We start from the raw sequence: 21,179 nt of genomic DNA, 5'->3' as shown, positions 1-21,179 counted from the left end.
TGGCTGGAGATTTCGTATTCCCCGTAGCTCCAAGGAACGAACCAATAGGAAGAGCAGACAGGGATGTCTACTGCGCAAGTGCATATCCTCCCAGCTGGTGGGCTCCCCAGCCTTTTGAGGGTGGGACAAAGAGAACCAGGAACTTACGGAATTAAGACACTTGACTGGCATTCAAGATGCCCAATCAATAGCTGCCACTGGAGGGCAGGGCGGGACAACATAAAGCCGAGTTGAAGGAAATACGTAAGCACGAGGCGCTGAAGCGATTGGCTGAAAGCGCTTTCGGTGAGCATCTCGGACGTGATCCGTTCTCTGGCGCCAAAATGTCGCTCGTGGCAGGGGTCATACGGCGGCTGGACGAGACAGTGGTGAACCGCATCGCGGCGGGGGAAGTAATCCAGCGGCCTGCTAATGCTATCAAAGAGATGATTGAGAACTGGTACGGAGGCGGGCTCCCGTAAAGGCTACGATTTAACGGTCCGCTCCTTCGAATGGTGCGACACGCCTCCCTGCCCTGAGCGGAGGCGCGTACCGCGCATGCCCACAGCGGATGAGGCTGCGGGGGTCGCTGAGCTGGACCAGCTGCCTACCCTGCTTGGGTACCGCGTGTTTTTGAGCGCTCTCGCGAGATCTTCGTAGGGTGGTTTGGGATGCGAGTATTACCCCGTTAGCATTGCTTTGATGGTTTACCATTAATTATGGAAGCCACTTCATTTTTAGTTTATGCATTAGGTAGAATTAAAGATGTGTGAAAGTTATGTTGGAGGGAATTTTTTCACCTTCTTCAGAATACCGTATTACCAGTTTCTTATCACTTATCTCAGATCACACACGTGGATAGTACCGTTTCATTTGGAGTTTTATTCAGCATTAAGTCATCAAAGTATTAGGACAGGCAGATGTCCTAAGGATTTTGATTTGTCTGTTGCCAAATTAGTGATCCCACTTAGTGTTTTCCTGCCCGTTTTCTGCCAGCTCTTTAAAGATACTTGATTTTTTCAAGTTTTTTTTTTTTTCCATAGGGCATGTGTGCTCACTGGAGAGAGACAGTGAGAAGGAAAGTGAGAAATCACCCTCCAAAGAGAAAGGCACACTGCAGTCCCTTTTGCTCCATTCCCCTTCTGGAATTTTGGGCACATACCCACAGGCTCGTGGTATGATTTTCAAGCCTCTGGGCTGGGACTTAAACCGTGGTTGGCCATGTGGGAGCCCAGCACCTTCCCCACACCACCTGCTGGCCCCAAAGTATAATGTGAAGGCCAGAGGTTAAACATGTGGAAAGACAGACGGGTGTGGAAGGTGAACCTCAAAAAAGATGCCCATGGTGTATCAGAATGTTATGTTAGATCCTGTGTGTTAAACTCAGTTATCATAAATGAAATCCATACATTAATGGAAAAAATTGCTTTATCTAAGAATGAGAAATACATAGAGAGATTTATTGTGAAAACAAACCATACAGGACAGTAGGTCTGGAATAATAGGTCAGAAAGGGCCACTGAGGAAAAGGAAGAGAAAGTGAATTAATTAGAAGGTAGACAAAAGAAGGAGCAGGGAGTCTGGGGACCTTTTCTCCTTGGACTTATAGCAGGAGTCGGTTTTATTTCTATATTGTTGGAACTGACAGAACAACTTGGGCCTTTTATTGTCCTGTACCAGAATACTATACAGTAGAACTAAACATACCCGCTCAGTGGTTTATGAGAAATTCTATAAGCAGAGACTTTGTGTGGAATCCAGTTATGCTCTTTTTAAGTATGTAAGTTGAGGTGCCTAATGCAATTTTGATACAGGGCTCCAGAGAAAAGTCTTTATTATTTGAGCAACTTATTGTATTACTTCTGAGTAAAGAATTTTCTGTGTAGGAAGCAGATGACTTCTCTTCCTTATGTAGGCCTTGGCTGAATTTGTTTTTACTAGCAGGTACTTTATGCTCGTAGACTCCTCTTTGAAAACCCAAAAGATTTATTAACTTCTTGGGACCAGCAGATGGCATGATATTTATGTCACTGGGCTCCCACATGGCAAACCACGGTTTGAGTCCCAGACCCAGCAGCTTTAGTTTCACACCCTGCATGTGTGCATGCATGCCCAAAATCCCAAGAGCAGAATGAATGAGAAGGGATTGCAGTGTGGCCATCCTCCCCTGGAGGAATGATTTCTCACTTTCTGTCTGTCTGTCTCTCCAACAAGTGCATGTACCCTATAGCAAAAATCTCTCCCCCAAAAAATAGTATTGTCTTCTTTTCTTTCCTCTATCATAAATACTTTTTAAAAAAAGAATTATTTTATCTTCATTTTAATTTGACTAGAGAGAGACAGAGTGAAAGAAAGAGAGAGAGAGAGAAAGTGAGAAAGCAAGCTGCCAGGTCTGGGACTTGAACCACGGTTAGCCATGTGGGAGTCCAGCACCCTTAACCACCACGCCACCTGTCGGCCCCCATAAATAATTTTTTAAAGAAAAGGTGATAGGAAAGAGAAGGAATTAGAGTTTTTGTGTTTTTTTAATGACATTCTGTTAGACTCACTCAGGAGCCTGAATGAAGTTGAAGTAACAGATGGTAAAATCAGTTGAGTAGAGGATAAGAAAGAGGCATGTCTCAAAAGGACCCTATGTCTAACTTCACTCTCTTTCTTCCCTAGAGAAATACAAATACTGCTGATATAGAGAAGAAATGCAAATTTCCTATTGAAAATGATAGGTGCTTTGCAGCCTCGCTTCTCTCTCACACACAATATTATAAACCCATACATTATAGTCAGTGTGTCTGTAAACAGGTCATCTGGCATTTTTATATTGGAGTTTGTTATTGCATGACTCGTGTTCAAATATGTGCATTAGAGTAGCTGCAGACTAATAAAGGCATTTTCTCTGTTTGCCAGTTTAGATGCAAAATCCACAAGTATCCAAGTGGTTGTTAAAGAGGGAGGCTTGAAATTGATTCAGATCCAAGACAATGGCACAGGAATCAGGGTAAGTACATCTCACAGAGACAGAATGTTCGTGTGCTTCACGCGATACTTCTGTCAGAAGAGGCAGCATCTTTCTCTGTTCTGGAAACTCCAGGCTTTTGTGGATGGGATATTTTGACTGAAAAATTCAGCATCAACAGTGAGTACTAATTGAGTACTTATTCTATACTGGGTACCGTTCAGACGATACAGCAGTGAATAAAATAGACAAAACTTTTTTCTGATGCTTGAAATGTGATGATGGGAGACGCCCACTAACCAGGTACAAGAAATAGTATACTGATGGCACTAAGTGCTACAGAGAAAACTAAAACAGAGAGGAGGATCGGAATGGGAGAGGGGGAAAGGACACAGTTTGAACTGAGTGATTCGGGACATGTCAGTGTGGATGTGATAGTGAAAGAAAGATCTGATGGAGGCCAAGGAACAAGTTATAAGGTGGTTTAAAGGAGGACTGTTCTGCGCAAAATATGAAAAGACCAAAAATTGGAAGGATACCTGACATAGGATGAGCAAGGGGCCAGCCCCGTGGCACAGTGGTTAAGGGAGCTGGATCCCAAATCCTGACCTCAGTGTCTTGAAAAACATGCCAGGCATGCGTGTGCGTGCATGCCTAAAGCCCAGATGGGTTGGAAAAATTGAGATAGGTACTCTCAAAAAATAGTGATAATAACATGTCTTGGCAGAAATGTAGAGAAATTAGAACCTTTGTGTAATGCTACGGGAGAATGTAAAATAGTACAGTGAAAGTGAAAATGATATGGTGATTTCTCAAAAAATTAAAATAATTAACATATGATCGAAGAGTTCTGCTGGGTTTATATCCAACAGAAGTAGAAGCAAAGACTTGAGTAGGTATTTATGGCAACATTCTTTACACCAGCCCAAAGGTGAAAGAGATCCAAGTGTCCATCAAATATGAATGGATAGCAAAATGTGGGAGATACATACATGCATAGAAAATGGAATAATTTCAGCCTTCAATGGAGTGAAATCTTGACACATGCTACAGCATGGATGAACCTTGAGTGTTATGTTAAGTTAAATAAGTCAGTCACTGAAGGAAGAATACATTGTGATTCTTTTTATATTAGGTTCCTGTGCATTTATAGAGACAAAATAGCATGGTGGTTGTTAGGGGAGAGAAGAAGATGGGAATCTTGTTTAATGATGCAGTTTCAGTTTGGGGAAGATGAAAAAGTTCTGGGGATGAATGATGGTGATGGTTGCATACCAGTGTGAATGTATTTGATGCCATAGAACTGTACACTTAAAAATAGTTAGTGGGCCAGCAGGTGGTGTGGTGGTTAAGGTGCTAGATCCTACATGGCTGTGTTTGAGTTCTGGACCCAGCAGCTTGAGACTCACACTGAATACCTGTGTGTGCGCGCATACCCAAAATCCCGAGAGGAGAATGAGAGAGGGGACTGTGGCATGGCGATCCTCGGGGAGTGATTTCTCACTTTGTCTCTCTTTCTATCTATCTCTGTTTCTGATGAGTGTACATACCCTATGGCAAAACTCTTTAGGGGGGAAAAAAAGCTAAGCTGGAAAATTTTATGTTGTGTATATGTTAATTTAAAAATCATCTGTAGTTTAGGGGCCAGCAGGAGATGTGGTAGCTAAGGCATTGGACTCTAACATGGCAGACCATGGTTCGAATCTTGGACCTGGTGGCTTGCCTTCTTACTTTCCCTCCCTTCCTCTCTCTTTCTCACTCTCTCTGTTGCTTCCTGGTGAGCATTTGTACCCTATGGCAAACTTTAAAATAAATAAATAATTCTAAAAAAATTATCTGTAAATTTTTAATAAAGAAGTTTTCTAATAAAAAAAGAAAAAGCCGTGAGATGGAATGAGATCATCAAAAGTGTATAAATAGAAGGGGCACATGAGCAGGTGACATGTTTAAGGCGCTGCACTCCCACGTGGACGACTGCAATTCGAGTCCGGGACCTGATAGCTTACTTTCTCACTTTCTCTCTCTGTGTCTGTCTCTGGTGAGCCCATGTGCCTTACAGCAAATTTACACAGATAATAATAGTAACTTAAATAAGTCTTTAAAAAAAAATAGAGAATAAGTCCAGTAATGACATTCTGTTAGACTCACTCAGGAGCCTGAATGAAGTTGAAGTAACAGATGGTAAAATCAGTTGAGTAGAGGATAAGAAAGAGGCATGTCTCAAAAGGACCCTATGTCTAACTTCACTCTCTTTCTTCCCTAGAGAAATACAAATACTGCTGATATAGAGAAGAAATGCAAATTTCCTATTGAAAATGATAGGTGCTTTGCAGCCTCGCTTCTCTCTCACACACAATATTATAAACCCATACATTATAGTCAGTGTGTCTGTAAACAGGTCATCTGGCATTTTTATATTGGAGTTTGTTATTGCATGACTCGTGTTCAAATATGTGCATTAGAGTAGCTGCAGACTAATAAAGGCATTTTCTCTGTTTGCCAGTTTAGATGCAAAATCCACAAGTATCCAAGTGGTTGTTAAAGAGGGAGGCTTGAAATTGATTCAGATCCAAGACAATGGCACAGGAATCAGGGTAAGTACATCTCACAGAGACAGAATGTTCGTGTGCTTCACGCGATACTTCTGTCAGAAGAGGCAGCATCTTTCTCTGTTCTGGAAACTCCAGGCTTTTGTGGATGGGATATTTTGACTGAAAAATTCAGCATCAACAGTGAGTACTAATTGAGTACTTATTCTATACTGGGTACCGTTCAGACGATACAGCAGTGAATAAAATAGACAAAACTTTTTTCTGATGCTTGAAATGTGATGATGGGAGACGCCCACTAACCAGGTACAAGAAATAGTATACTGATGGCACTAAGTGCTACAGAGAAAACTAAAACAGAGAGGAGGATCGGAATGGGAGAGGGGGAAAGGACACAGTTTGAACTGAGTGATTCGGGACATGTCAGTGTGGATGTGATAGTGAAAGAAAGATCTGATGGAGGCCAAGGAACAAGTTATAAGGTGGTTTAAAGGAGGACTGTTCTGCGCAAAATATGAAAAGACCAAAAATTGGAAGGATACCTGACATAGGATGAGCAAGGGGCCAGCCCCGTGGCACAGTGGTTAAGGGAGCTGGATCCCAAATCCTGACCTCAGTGTCTTGAAAAACATGCCAGGCATGCGTGTGCGTGCATGCCTAAAGCCCAGATGGGTTGGAAAAATTGAGATAGGTACTCTCAAAAAATAGTGATAATAACATGTCTTGGCAGAAATGTAGAGAAATTAGAACCTTTGTGTAATGCTACGGGAGAATGTAAAATAGTACAGTGAAAGTGAAAATGATATGGTGATTTCTCAAAAAATTAAAATAATTAACATATGATCGAAGAGTTCTGCTGGGTTTATATCCAACAGAAGTAGAAGCAAAGACTTGAGTAGGTATTTATGGCAACATTCTTTACACCAGCCCAAAGGTGAAAGAGATCCAAGTGTCCATCAAATATGAATGGATAGCAAAATGTGGGAGATACATACATGCATAGAAAATGGAATAATTTCAGCCTTCAATGGAGTGAAATCTTGACACATGCTACAGCATGGATGAACCTTGAGTGTTATGTTAAGTTAAATAAGTCAGTCACTGAAGGAAGAATACATTGTGATTCTTTTTATATTAGGTTCCTGTGCATTTATAGAGACAAAATAGCATGGTGGTTGTTAGGGGAGAGAAGAAGATGGGAATCTTGTTTAATGATGCAGTTTCAGTTTGGGGAAGATGAAAAAGTTCTGGGGATGAATGATGGTGATGGTTGCATACCAGTGTGAATGTATTTGATGCCATAGAACTGTACACTTAAAAATAGTTAGTGGGCCAGCAGGTGGTGTGGTGGTTAAGGTGCTAGATCCTACATGGCTGTGTTTGAGTTCTGGACCCAGCAGCTTGAGACTCACACTGAATACCTGTGTGTGCGCGCATACCCAAAATCCCGAGAGGAGAATGAGAGAGGGGACTGTGGCATGGCGATCCTCGGGGAGTGATTTCTCACTTTGTCTCTCTTTCTATCTATCTCTGTTTCTGATGAGTGTACATACCCTATGGCAAAACTCTTTAGGGGGGAAAAAAAGCTAAGCTGGAAAATTTTATGTTGTGTATATGTTAATTTAAAAATCATCTGTAGTTTAGGGGCCAGCAGGAGATGTGGTAGCTAAGGCATTGGACTCTAACATGGCAGACCATGGTTCGAATCTTGGACCTGGTGGCTTGCCTTCTTACTTTCCCTCCCTTCCTCTCTCTTTCTCACTCTCTCTGTTGCTTCCTGGTGAGCATTTGTACCCTATGGCAAACTTTAAAATAAATAAATAATTCTAAAAAAATTATCTGTAAATTTTTAATAAAGAAGTTTTCTAATAAAAAAAGAAAAAGCCGTGAGATGGAATGAGATCATCAAAAGTGTATAAATAGAAGGGGCACATGAGCAGGTGACATGTTTAAGGCGCTGCACTCCCACGTGGACGACTGCAATTCGAGTCCGGGACCTGATAGCTTACTTTCTCACTTTCTCTCTCTGTGTCTGTCTCTGGTGAGCCCATGTGCCTTACAGCAAATTTACACAGATAATAATAGTAACTTAAATAAGTCTTTAAAAAAAAATAGAGAATAAGTCCAGGGATGATGAGTCCTGGGTTACTCCAGTGTCAGGAAGTAGGGGGGGACAGGAGGCATTAATAGCAAATGACACTGAGAAGGGGTACTTAGTAAGAAAGGAGGAACAGCAGAACAGCACATTGTTCTGGACGCCACCTGAGGAAGTTCATGCTGATTAAAAAACTCCACTCCTAACAGGAATTTCTTCTTAGATGAAATGTTTAAAAAACAGAAATTCATAAAGGTTTAGAAAAATGATTGACATAATTATTTGTTCATTTTTATAATATTTTCTAGAAAGAAGATATGGATATTGTGTGTGAGAGGTTCACTACCAGTAAACTGCAGACCTTTGAGGATTTAGCCAACATTTCTACCTACGGTTTTCGAGGTGAGGTAAGCTAAAGATAAGGAAATGATGACATCATCTGCCACTGGCAAGCATATATTTCTCAACAGAGGTAAATAAAATATGTTTGGTTGATAAATGTATACAAAATTGAACAAACTTACTAACTTTAACTTTCTAGTACTGAGAATTATTCATGAGTACTTACTACACCAAACTGTTGTATCTATAGAAACCCCGAATCTTAGGTGTTTCCTGATGTAAGTACACTACATGATATATGAGGTGTGATGGGTTGGTCAAAGACTGTTTAGACTTAAATCTCATTCCCAGCATATCTCACTATGTAGAAGCAAACATTCCGAAATTCAAAAAAAAAAGTCCAAAATCCAAAAAAAAATCCAAGATCCCAAACACTCGTTTGATTCTAACCATTTCAAATAAGGGATATTCAACCTGTACCAAAATAACAGAAAATCGAAGATCCCAAAGTCTTACCTACTTCTAAGCATTTCAAATAAAAGGTACTCAGTCTGTACCAAAATAACGGAAGATGCAGCAGACAGGGGATATGGTAAATGACACTGACCTTGGGAAACTGTATGATAAAAGAATTGTTTCCTTGAACAAATAAACTGCAAGGGGAATAGAAGAGAAGCTAGCAAGAACCTATAGATTAAAAAGAGAGTTAGATCAAACCAGGGCGGTCTCGAGCACCCTTATGTACACAGTAACCCCTCCATTGCTCCAGGTAGGGACAGTTTCCAGGAGACCTCTACCCTGAGGTAGCCTCTAATTTTAAAGTCAAGCTCTAGGAGTAGTTTCATCTTACCTTTGCAACTCCCTGGGGTCGCTTTCCAAACCCATGGCCTCCTGGAGCTTTAGCCTAGCTAAAGAACATCTTCAGGATTGTTATGAAGGGCATTCAGAAAGTTCACAAAAAATGTGTATTATGAAAAAATTATGCATGGATTTCCAAAAGTTTTGCACCAAAGCAAACTTATCCTTTAATTACATTTGTCCATGAACTTTTTGAAGTCTCCTCATATTTTGCCATAATTGTATAGTGGAGATTTATTGAGCGATTTCTGTCAGTTAGCCATAGTTCTCAGCACTTTGTATGTATTAGCTCTTTTTGCTGACAGTAACTCTCCTGAGGGGCTCCTGTTATTGCCCTGTTTTACATGTGGAAACTGACACTGAGAAATTAAGAAACTTCGTCAGGGCACTCAGCTAAAAAGTGGCAGACTGGATAATCGAACCTGGATGGTTAGATTCCAGAGTCTGTGCTTTTGTCTGCTTGCTCCATTGTCAGTAAAAAAAAAAAAAAAAAAAAACGGCAGCAGGACCATCTGCCTTGCCACGTGTATTTATACTTACTCTCTTTGGTGTTACGTAGTATTACATGATTATGCATATTTTTTAAAAAATTTAAAGAATTATTTAATTTTTATTTATTATTATTTTAAAATTTGCTATATGGCACGTGCTGTCACCAGAGAGAGACAGAGAGAAGGCAAGATAATAAGCCACCAGATCCAGGACTTGAACTATAGTTGGCCATGTGGAAGTCCAGCACCTTAACTTCCAGGCCCCTGATTATGCATATTTAATGACCCTCTTTACGCAGGTCTTAAAATCATGTACAGCTTTTTTATTTTAAAGAGATTTTTGCTATAGGGCACGTGCACTCTCCAGAGAGACAGAGAGACAAGGAGACAGAAAGTGAGAAATCACCCTCCAGGGGGATGGCCATGCTGCAGTCCCTTTTCCTTCATTCTCCTATCGGGATTTTGGGCGTGCACGCACACATGCTTGACTTGAGTTTTAAGCTGCCAAGTCCAGGACTCCAACCTCGGTCAACTACATGGGAGTCCAGTGATATAACCATTATGCCGTCTGCTGGTTCCTCATTTACAGTTTTTAATGATGAAAATTAGCTCAGTTTTATAAATCAGGGGAATCCAGTTAGGACGTAGAAATCTCTGAGCCAGACCTGTGTTCCTTTTAATGACTAGAACCTGGCTCAGTTATATTCTCTTTCTGCTGAGAAGCTATCATAGAGATTCCATCGTAGCACAGTTCCTGTGTTGCTTTTTTTAAAAAGTTGCCAAAGGTCACATGTGCTTGGTAGAGAGAGACAGAGGGAGAGAGGGAAAGTAAGAAAGCGCTCCCCACAGGGCATAGTAATACCACAATCCCTTCTCTCCTCTGCGTCTTCCCTCCTTGCAGGATTTTGTGTACACACACGTGTGCTGAGCACGTTTCTCAAGCAGCCAGGTCCAGGACAGAACTGTGTAGTTGGCCATGTGGGATCCAGCTGCTTTTACCACCACACCACAGGCGGGCCCACTGGGTTGCATCTTTGTACATTTTGATATCTTAAGAAAACAGATATAGATCTGGGGCCAGCAAGTGGCATGGTGGTTAAGGCACTGTATTCCTACATCAATGATTATGGTTTGAGTTTCAGGCTTTATGGTTTGAAAATGATGCCAGGCACTTGTGCCAAAATCCTGAGAGGAGAATGGAGGAGAAGGGGTTGCCGCATGGCCATCCTCACTGGGTGGGCGATTTTTACTCTGTGCCTCTCTCTGGCAAGTGCGTCTGCCCTATAGGAAAAGTAAGAAAAAAGAAACAGAAAGAGAGAGCGAGATATACAGATCTCAAAGGGCCAGGAAGCCAAGCTCAGTTATAATGGGGGGAAATGATCATGGGTTTTTAAAATCTGTTTTACGTCTTAATTGTGTAATTTTAAATTTACGTTTCTAAATATGTAATTGCTTATATGAAACAGTTTTTAGTAGCAATATACAACAGTCTCTATTTAGAGTGATCCTATTATAAATTTCTGAAGGCAAATTTTAAAATTATTAGATGACATCATTGATAATGTTGTAAACATGCCTGAATTGTACCATCTGAACCACAGTAGTTATTAAAACATTAATGCTTTGGTGTGTTTTCCTTTGGACTTTGTTTTGAAAGAATTATTTGTTTATTATTATTTTTTAATTTGCTATTGGGCACATGCACTCACCAGAGAGACAGAGAAAGCGATAGAGAGGGAAAGTGAGAAAGCAAGCCACTAGGTCCAGGACTTGAACCACGGTGGGCCTTCTGGTTGTCCTGCGTCTTAACCACCACACCACCTGCTGGCTCCTTTTTCTCTTTTCTAATAATTGATTCAATGTGATATCCTTCTCTTTATTTCTTTATTATTGTTCTTTTTAAATTTCCAGAGGCTGCGTGCATTTGCCAGAGAGAGACAGGGAGAGGAGAATGGAGTGTAGTCACGCTGCAATTCCTTTCCATTTCCCCATCCTTTGGGGCGTTGGGCAACATGTGCGCCTGCCTGGCATGTCTATCCAGCTGCCAGGTCTGGGATTCGAACCACATGGCTGGCTATGTGGATTCACTTCCTCAACCGCTAGGCTATGGGGCTGGGTTTGATATTCTTTTTCAGCATATCATCTAAATGAGTGAGCAAAGTGCCCGTTGTTGCCAGATGTTAATACAAAGTGGAAGGGACAGCTGAGCTGACCTGTCCCTTTGGCGAGGTGACTGTGGGTGACCTGGGCATGGGTTTTCTTTCCGTTCATTTCTTTTTCTCCCTTAGGCTTTGGCCAGTATAAGCCACGTGGCTCATGTCACTATTACAACCAAGACAGCTGATGGGAAGTGTGCGTACAGGTAGTGTGCTGACTCTTCACTCCTGTGTACTTACCCTGAGAGGCGTTTTTCGCCTGGTTCTCAGAACAGTCTGATCTAAACCCTAGTTTTACCTTTTCCGGGCAGAGATCTCGTGTAAATTTTCTTTTCTCCCAAAGGATAAACTGATCCTCCACTGGGATGGTTATGAGGTGATACTTTTATTTCATGGGTTCTTAGAAGATGCAACATAACGTTCCTAGGGAGATTTCTGCTCCACATAGGTTCCTAAGCCTTTTTTATCACCAGGGAAACCTTTTTTTATCACCAAGGCCTCTTCAGGCCCGACATGGTGGCTTCTCAATAAATGATTGCAAAAATCACTGAGAAGTTTTCCTTTAGGCAACGGCAGAACTCTTTGGTAGCTCAGAACTCAGTGATTAGAGAGCAACGTTTGCCAAAAGAACAGTGTGTTGTGTTTTGTTTTCAGAATCCTATTAGGATATAGAAATAGTGGGGGGAAAAAGGGAAAACAGTAAGGCAGTATATGACATAGCTTGTATTTCAATCTGTTGTCAATGTAATTTTCTTCATTACCCTTCGGGTAAGTATTTATCTCGGTTTCTATTGGATATTAATAATTTTGTATTTTCCAATTAGAGCAAGTTACTCAGATGGAAAACTAAAAGCTCCTCCTAAACCATGCGCAGGCAATCAAGGGACCCAGATCACGGTAAGAACAGCACAAGGGGGTGGACGTTGTTGAGACAGAGTGCACATAAATACTGAAATAAAATGCTGTCTCTGAATTTTCATAGTAATAATAAAATGAATTTTTAGTGGTTAATAGACATCCCAAGATACTCTCTAAGCCCTTTAAGCAAGAGGAATTATTACTGGTTTTCATGGAATATTAGTCTGCCCAACCCCTTTCCTTTAGGATTGGGGGACTGGGAGAGTCTCTCTCTCTCTCTCTCTCTCTTTTTCTAATTACGTATTTAATTAAGTAATTAATTTATTTTAGGTTTGATATAGATCATGTGTGCTCACCAGAGAGGGACAGAGAGGGAGAAAGTGAGAAAGCAAGCCAGGTCTGAAACTCGGACAATGGTCGGCCAGATAGGAGTTCAGTGCCTTAACTACCTCGCCACTGCTGGTCCACGGAGCTGGGATGTTATCGGGTGGCAGAGATCAGTGACAGGGAAGTTGGCACAGAAAGAACATCAAACTTGTACCAGAAAATGTAGATTAGAGTGTCAAGCTTTCACTTAAAATCGTGTGTCCAGAGGCAGATCATTTCACGTCCCTTGCCCTGTTTTCTCACGTATCATAGAGTTCTGTCCACCTGCCTCAGAGGGTGCTGGGTGAGTCCTGCGACTGCAGCTCTGGTTGGGAGCAGGTCCGCCATGGCGCCTCGTTTCTGTGGTGTTTCGGTTGGTTTCCTTCCAGTCTGATCCAGCAGAGCACCCACTGTTGTATTATGTATTCCGCCCCCTGCCTGCATCTCCTTGGGGCCACTTTAACCTGTCTTCCCCTGCGTGATGAGGCAGGCAGGAGGCAAATACGAATGTGTGCTTTGGGGTGCGTTTTAAGAGGGATCTGCCACTGGGGCGACCACAGTGTGATTTCTGAGAACTCCAAATGATCCCAGAAATTTTATGATTATTCTTAGCTTGAAAAATATTTGGGCCCAGGATGTGGCATGGAGGTTAGGTGCTAGATCCCACATGGCCAGCTGCATAGTTCAAGTCCCAGTTCAGCAGCTTGAAAAATCACTTGGCATGTGTGCCCAAAATCCTGAGAGGACAAGGAATTGTGGAGTGGCCATCCGTGGGGAGGGATGATTTCTCACTTTCCCTCTATCTGTTTCTCTGGTGAGCACACAAGCCCAGTAACAAAAACTAAAAAAAAAAAAAGGAGGGGGCAGCAGGTGGTGTGGTGGTTAAGGCTCTGTATTCCTGGGAGGAGAATGGAGGAGAGGGAACTGCAGTATAGCCATCCCCCATAGGGAGCAATTTCTCATTTTCCTTCTCTGTCACTCTCTGACTCCAGCAAGTGCACACACCCTATGGCAAAAACCTACAAAAAATAAAAGGAAAGGGAAGAGAAATGTGTTTGAATGCCATGTGATACTGTAATTGTTTGTAAATCTGCGTGCACGCCTCACTAAGTGGAGTGCTTTCACAGCTAGACAGTGCTTTATTTGTCTTCATATTTTCAACACAAAGCACAGAGAGATGGTCCCAGTGCATATCTGAGAAATCAGTGAGTGAATGTGGAAGGCAGGAAAAAAATAGCCTTTAATTTCTTAGATAATGATGCCCTATCTCTTGTTCTTTCCCCAGTCAGTGTTTAGAACTGCATTCTTGGTAAATATACTTGGGTTCACTGCCTTGAGACCAGTGTTAGGTAGACAATGTGGATCTTTATTTCAGTGCACTTCTGTGAATTTACAAGAAAAATGTGTCTTTTCTTTAGGTGGAGGACCTTTTTTACAACATAACCACGAGAAGGAAAGCTTTAAAAAATCCAAGTGAGGAATATGGGAAAATTTTGGAAGTTGTTGGCAGGTACAGTCCAAAATCTGGGAGTGGGTCTCTTCGCTAGATAGCGAACAGCAAAATTAGACTATGTATTGTTTCTGGTTAAGGTTTAGTCACCAATTCTGGCCTTTTTGTCACCTCCTCAGGAAATAGAAGTGGTCTCTATATCAATGAGTGTTCATTGTTAACAAGCAAAACAAACTGATCAGCTAACTGAGTCAAAATGACGTTTACTGAAGGTTTGGAGGTTCCTAATGAAAAGAGGTGTTGACAGCTGCTCTTTGGAGAGGGCAAGAACCAGGGTGCCTTCAGAGGTTCAGCGTCATGACCCTGTTCTCCTTGTTTTTGTTCTTCTCCTGACTCTGTTCTAGTGGCTGTTCCCTAGGACAGTGTACCTGATTGGCTTCTCTTAGGTCACATGACCATGACCCATGTTTATGAGAAGATTGCTGATTGCCTTGCTTACTCAGGGTCCAAGTGGAATGTGCTAGACTTAGTTTCTTAAAGGACGATTAGAGGCCATTACCAGGAGAGGGGATTCCAGAAAGAGAGGGGATTCAGGGCAGGTGAAAACCACATTCTTCCACAATAGACTCAATCTACTGGTACAGAAGGTTCCAGCATGGACTCTCTGAACCTACTTGTCTTTGATTATAGTAGGGAGGGGGTGACAATGTTTCAGCATTCCTAAAAGATCTAAAACAAATCAAACATTTGCCAATAATAAAATGACACTGTTTTATTACATCAAGTTTCTGTGTTTTTACTCAGAATTGCATAAGTGGGTGTCAGAACACTCATCTCCCGAGAATAAAGAAATTCTGGTTGGCCGATTTGGTTCTAGGTATGGTAAAATGAAATATTATGAAAATTATTACTAAGACAGATTTGGCTAGACATACTCCTTTAGTTCATGAAGGCCATGGAAGAAGGAGTAATAAGTAATGGCCAGCCAAGAAAAGGCTGAGACAGACTGGAATAGAACTGAAAGGCGAGGAAAAAGCATTGCAGGGGTCGGGGGAGCAGTGGTGAGGGCTCTGAGAAAAAATAAAATGAAAGTGTACAGGGGTTGTTAAAGGCAGGTTCTCCAGACGTCCTTGAAGCAACCCAGACCTTTTAGGTCACTGAAAATAACACTGCAGGTGAAGCAGATATTGGGGTGGAATGTCTTGAGTCTAGTCCACAACATGGAAAAGCAGAGAAGAATCCATGTTTTGTTTGATTCAGTCACATTTAGCATTAATATCTCCACGAAGTTTCTGCTGGTTTCTTTTCCTATAGGTAAAGGAGGATGTATTGAGATACTTTTCTTTATTTATATCTTTGTTTAGACCACTCAACTCTACCAGCTTATTCAACTAAAAGGGGCCTCTGATACCTACTGGCCACTCTTTGCTTACTTTTTAATTTTGTTTTTCTCTTCCAGATATGCAATACACAATTCAGGCATAAGCTTCTCAGTTAAAAAAGTAAGTTCTCACTTTATGGGGGATGGTTTTATGTTATGAAAAGGAATGCAGGAATTTCTAATCGTTTTTCTGTGGAGAGAAGGTTATGGTGTTTCCATCACAACTGTGAAACAGTAAATTCTAGTATCCTCTGTTCTGTTTATCAGCAAGGTGAGACAGTAGCTGATGTTAGAACACTGCCCAGTGCCACAACCGTGGACAATATCCGGTCCATCTTTGGAAATGCTGTGAGTCGGTATGTTGATAGTCTATGTATATCATAATCTGCATTCCTGTCTTTATCATCCCATCACAATATTTTGGAATTTGTCAATATCGTACCTGCCTTAAGAGTCTGCTTGAGTCAAATATAGGCTGTTTTCATGCGTTAGATTTGTTAGTTGAGGCATTATTCCCTGTAATCAGTTTTTGTGAGCAAGTTATCCCCTGAATACATCAGTGTATTCAGGTAGAATGGGTAGGTAGATGGCTGGATGGGGAGATGGACAGATGATGGATGGATGGATAGACAGGGAGGATGGGGAGGGAGATGGCTGGATGGGGAGATGGACAGATGATGGATGGATGGATAGACAGGGAGGATGGGGAGGGAGATGGCTGGATGGGGAGATGGACAGATGATGGATGGATGGATAGACAGGGAGGATGGGGAGGGAGATGGCTGGATGGGGAGATGGACAGATGATGGATGGATGGATAGACAGGGAGGATGGGGAGGGAGATGGCTGGATGGGGAGATGGACAGATGATGGATGGATGGATAGACAGGGAGGATGGGGAGGGAGATGGCTGGATGGGGAGATGGACAGATGATGGATGGATGGATAGACAGGGAGGATGGGGAGGGAGATGGCTGGATGGGGAGATGGACAGATGATGGATGGATGGATAGACAGGGAGGATGGGGAGGGAGATGGCTGGATGGGGAGATGGACAGATGATGGATGGATGGATAGACAGGGAGGATGGGGAGGGAGATGGCTGGATGGGGAGATGGACAGATGATGGATGGATGGATAGACAGGGAGGATGGGGAGGGAGATGGCTGGATGGGGAGATGGACAGATGATGGATGGATGGATAGACAGGGAGGATGGGGAGGGAGATGGCTGGATGGGGAGATGGACAGATGATGGATGGATGGATAGACAGGGAGGATGGGGAGGGAGATGGCTGGATGGGGAGATGGACAGATGATGGATGGATGGATAGACAGGGAGGATGGGGAGGGAGATGGCTGGATGGGGAGATGGACAGATGATGGATGGATGGATAGACAGGGAGGATGGGGAGGGAGATGGCTGGATGGGGAGATGGACAGATGATGGATGGATGGATAGACAGGGAGGATGGGGAGGGAGATGGCTGGATGGGGAGATGGACAGATGATGGATGGATGGATAGACAGGGAGGATGGGGAGGGAGATGGCTGGATGGGGAGATGGACAGATGATGGATGGATGGATAGACAGGGAGGATGGGGAGGGAGATGGCTGGATGGGGAGATGGACAGATGATGGATGGATGGATAGACAGGGAGGATGGGGAGGGAGATGGCTGGATGGGGAGATGGACAGATGATGGATGGATGGATAGACAGGGAGGATGGGGAGGGAGATGGCTGGATGGGGAGATGGACAGATGATGGATGGATGGATAGACAGGGAGGATGGGGAGGGAGATGGCTGGATGGGGAGATGGACAGATGATGGATGGATGGATAGACAGGGAGGATGGGGAGGGAGATGGCTGGATGGGGAGATGGACAGATGATGGATGGATGGATAGACAGGGAGGATGGGGAGGGAGATGGCTGGATGGGGAGATGGACAGATGATGGATGGATGGATAGACAGGGAGGATGGGGAGGGAGATGGCTGGATGGGGAGATGGACAGATGATGGATGGATGGATAGACAGGGAGGATGGGGAGGGAGATGGCTGGATGGGGAGATGGACAGATGATGGATGGATGGATAGACAGGGAGGATGGGGAGGGAGATGGCTGGATGGGGAGATGGACAGATGATGGATGGATGGATAGACAGGGAGGATGGGGAGGGAGATGGCTGGATGGGGAGATGGACAGATGATGGATGGATGGATAGACAGGGAGGATGGGGAGGGAGATGGCTGGATGGGGAGATGGACAGATGATGGATGGATGGATAGACAGGGAGGATGGGGAGGGAGATGGCTGGATGGGGAGATGGACAGATGATGGATGGATGGATAGACAGGGAGGATGGGGAGGGAGATGGCTGGATGGGGAGATGGACAGATGATGGATGGATGGATAGACAGGGAGGATGGGGAGGGAGATGGCTGGATGGGGAGATGGACAGATGATGGATGGATGGATAGACAGGGAGGATGGGGAGGGAGATGGCTGGATGGGGAGATGGACAGATGATGGATGGATGGATAGACAGGGAGGATGGGGAGGGAGATGGCTGGATGGGGAGATGGACAGATGATGGATGGATGGATAGACAGGGAGGATGGGGAGGGAGATGGCTGGATGGGGAGATGGACAGATGATGGATGGATGGATAGACAGGGAGGATGGGGAGGGAGATGGCTGGATGGGGAGATGGACAGATGATGGATGGATGGATAGACAGGGAGGATGGGGAGGGAGATGGCTGGATGGGGAGATGGACAGATGATGGATGGATGGATAGACAGGGAGGATGGGGAGGGAGATGGCTGGATGGGGAGATGGACAGATGATGGATGGATGGATAGACAGGGAGGATGGGGAGGGAGATGGCTGGATGGGGAGATGGACAGATGATGGATGGATGGATAGACAGGGAGGATGGGGAGGGAGATGGCTGGATGGGGAGATGGACAGATGATGGATGGATGGATAGACAGGGAGGATGGGGAGGGAGATGGCTGGATGGGGAGATGGACAGATGATGGATGGATGGATAGACAGGGAGGATGGGGAGGGAGATGGCTGGATGGGGAGATGGACAGATGATGGATGGATGGATAGACAGGGAGGATGGGGAGGGAGATGGCTGGATGGGGAGATGGACAGATGATGGATGGATGGATAGACAGGGAGGATGGGGAGGGAGATGGCTGGATGGGGAGATGGACAGATGATGGATGGATGGATAGACAGGGAGGATGGGGAGGGAGATGGCTGGATGGGGAGATGGACAGATGATGGATGGATGGATAGACAGGGAGGATGGGGAGGGAGATGGCTGGATGGGGAGATGGACAGATGATGGATGGATGGATAGACAGGGAGGATGGGGAGGGAGATGGCTGGATGGGGAGATGGACAGATGATGGATGGATGGATAGACAGGGAGGATGGGGAGGGAGATGGCTGGATGGGGAGATGGACAGATGATGGATGGATGGATAGACAGGGAGGATGGGGAGGGAGATGGCTGGATGGGGAGATGGACAGATGATGGATGGATGGATAGACAGGCAGAATGGGTAGGTAGATAGCTGGATGGGTAGATGGACAGATGATGGGTGGATAGATAGACAGGTAGAATGGGTGGGTAGATGACTGGATGGGTAGATGGACATGATGGAGGGGTAGAGGTAGAATGGGTAGGTAGATGGCTGGATGAGTAGATGGACAGATGATGGATGGATAGACAGGTAGAATGGGTAGGTAGATGGCTGGATGGGTAGATGGACAGATGATGGGTGGATGGATAGACAGGTAGAATGGGTAGGTAGATGGCTGGATGAGTAGATGGACAGATGATGGATGGATAGACAGGTAGAATGGGTAGGTAGATGGCTGGATGGGTAGATGGACAGATGATAGATGGATGGATGGATGGAGGGATGGATGGACGGACGGATGAATGGGTGACTGTGCCTAGGAAACCTCAGTGAACCAAGTCTCTGGGTGCTCATCTGACCAAGTTAACACATCCCTGTCAGGTTTTTTGTTTTGTTTTGTTTTTGCTAGAGGGCATGTGTGCTTATCACAGAAAGGTGAGGGAGAAAGTGCTTGCCATGGATGATGGTCACGTCTGAGTCCCTTCTCGTCCATTTCTCCCTCCTGTTGGGATTTTGCACATGCATGCACATGTGTCTGGAGTGTTTCTCACACCACTGAGTCCAGGACTCAAACCTTGTGGTCAGCCACATGGGATCTGGCTGCCTTAACCACCAGGTCACAGAGCTATCTCAGAACTCTTCGTTTTCTGCCTCTGGATCTTTTATAATGTTTGAGTTTTCCAGAGCCTCAAATTTGCTGTCTTTTAACAGAGAACTGATCGAAGTTGGGTGTGAGGATAAAACCCTAGCCTTTAAAATGAGTGGCTACATATCTAATGCGAACTACTCTGTGAAGAAGTGCATCTTCTTACTCTTCATCAACCGTAAGTGAAAAAGAACACCTGGGGAAATCCATCCACTGGAAATTTTATGAGACCATGAAAAAGTTCCTCGTTCATAGATTTGGGTACACACAGGGAAAATTGTAGCCAAAGTTTGGTTCGATTAGGAAACATTCGTAAATGTTGTCCCAAGTGTGTGCTCAGCCCTTCCCTACGTGCTGCTGGCTGGCCGGCTGTCAGTCTGGATCTCACCTCTCAGAGAGCCCAAACGGGGAGCTCACAGTCCCCTGTTGGCATCAGCGACTTTGTAAGCAGGCCACAGGCACAGCTCTGCTGTGCCCTAACCATGAGCATAGGCAGGGTCATTGAGGTATAGAAATGTATGCTAAGCCCCATGCGATTTTTGTTTCTTAATTGCCACAGGACGCGTGAACTTGCCAGAGAGAGAGAGAGAGAGGAAGATAGAGGAAAGCACCCCACAGGGGGGCATGGTCATACCCCAGTCCCTTCTCCTCCATTTCTCCATCCTAACTGGATTTCGAGCATGCACACGTACATGCCCAGCGTGTTTCTCAAGCCACTAGGGATTTACATTATGGTTGGTTGTGTGGGGTCAGCTCCCTTTAACCTCTAGTCTACAGGGGTCAGCCTGAGATTTTTTTAAAAGAATGAGATTTATGGTACAAAAGGGAGTTCTAGAAGTGAGGGAGATAATGGACTAAATGAATTTTTCTCCAATTCCTTTCTAGTTCTTTTCTCTCTGAGGACCTACTGTTTAGGCGATTGTTACTAAGCAAGTATTATTGGGTAGTCTGCTTCTTGTAACATAATTGTATGAGTTCAGTGTTTCGATAGTGACAGTGCAATAAGAAATAGTCCAAACACATTCTGACTCCATTTTTTATTTTCCATCCAGAAAAAAAGATTTACTTTTCTATATGTTTACTTTTTTAAAAATTTACTATAGGGTACATACACTTGCCAGAGACAGGATTGGGGGTGGGGGAGATTGAGACAGTATCTCCACACTGCAGTCCCTTTTTCTCCATTCTCCTCTGAGGATGTGGACACACATGCTCATGTGCTGGGTATGTTTTGTAAGCCATTAGGTCCAAGACTTGAATCATATAATCGCCCATGTGGGATCCAGCTCATTTAACCAATACACCACTGACTGGCCCACCGTAAATTCACTTTTCAACATTCTTATGCATTCTTCACCTTGATTTTAAAGCATTTCATAATAATTATA

The 21,179-nt window shown here is 43.9% G+C and overlaps 1 protein-coding gene across 1 annotated transcript in view; it reads left to right on the top strand.

Annotated features, from left to right (window-relative positions):
* Positions 1 to 255: 255 nt before the first annotated feature.
* MLH1 (mutL homolog 1) overlaps positions 256 to 21,179 on the top strand; it is a 50,216-nt gene continuing 29,292 nt past the window's right edge. The window contains exons 1-9 of the mRNA XM_027776802.1: positions 256 to 439; positions 2,884 to 2,974; positions 7,885 to 7,983; positions 11,556 to 11,629; positions 12,248 to 12,320; positions 14,066 to 14,157; positions 15,557 to 15,599; positions 15,746 to 15,834; positions 19,857 to 19,969. Of these exons, the coding sequence (XP_027632603.1) occupies positions 324 to 439; positions 2,884 to 2,974; positions 7,885 to 7,983; positions 11,556 to 11,629; positions 12,248 to 12,320; positions 14,066 to 14,157; positions 15,557 to 15,599; positions 15,746 to 15,834; positions 19,857 to 19,969 (790 nt within the window). The 5' untranslated portion in view covers positions 256 to 323. The remainder of the gene's footprint in view (positions 440 to 2,883; positions 2,975 to 7,884; positions 7,984 to 11,555; positions 11,630 to 12,247; positions 12,321 to 14,065; positions 14,158 to 15,556; positions 15,600 to 15,745; positions 15,835 to 19,856; positions 19,970 to 21,179) is intronic.

The sequence above is a fragment of the Tupaia chinensis genome, unplaced genomic scaffold, assembly GCF_000334495.1.
Source record: "Tupaia chinensis unplaced genomic scaffold, TupChi_1.0 Scaffold138098_1, whole genome shotgun sequence".
NCBI classification, from domain to species: domain Eukaryota; kingdom Metazoa; phylum Chordata; class Mammalia; order Scandentia; family Tupaiidae; genus Tupaia; species Tupaia belangeri.
This window is presented reverse-complemented; position numbering and strand designations above follow the sequence as displayed.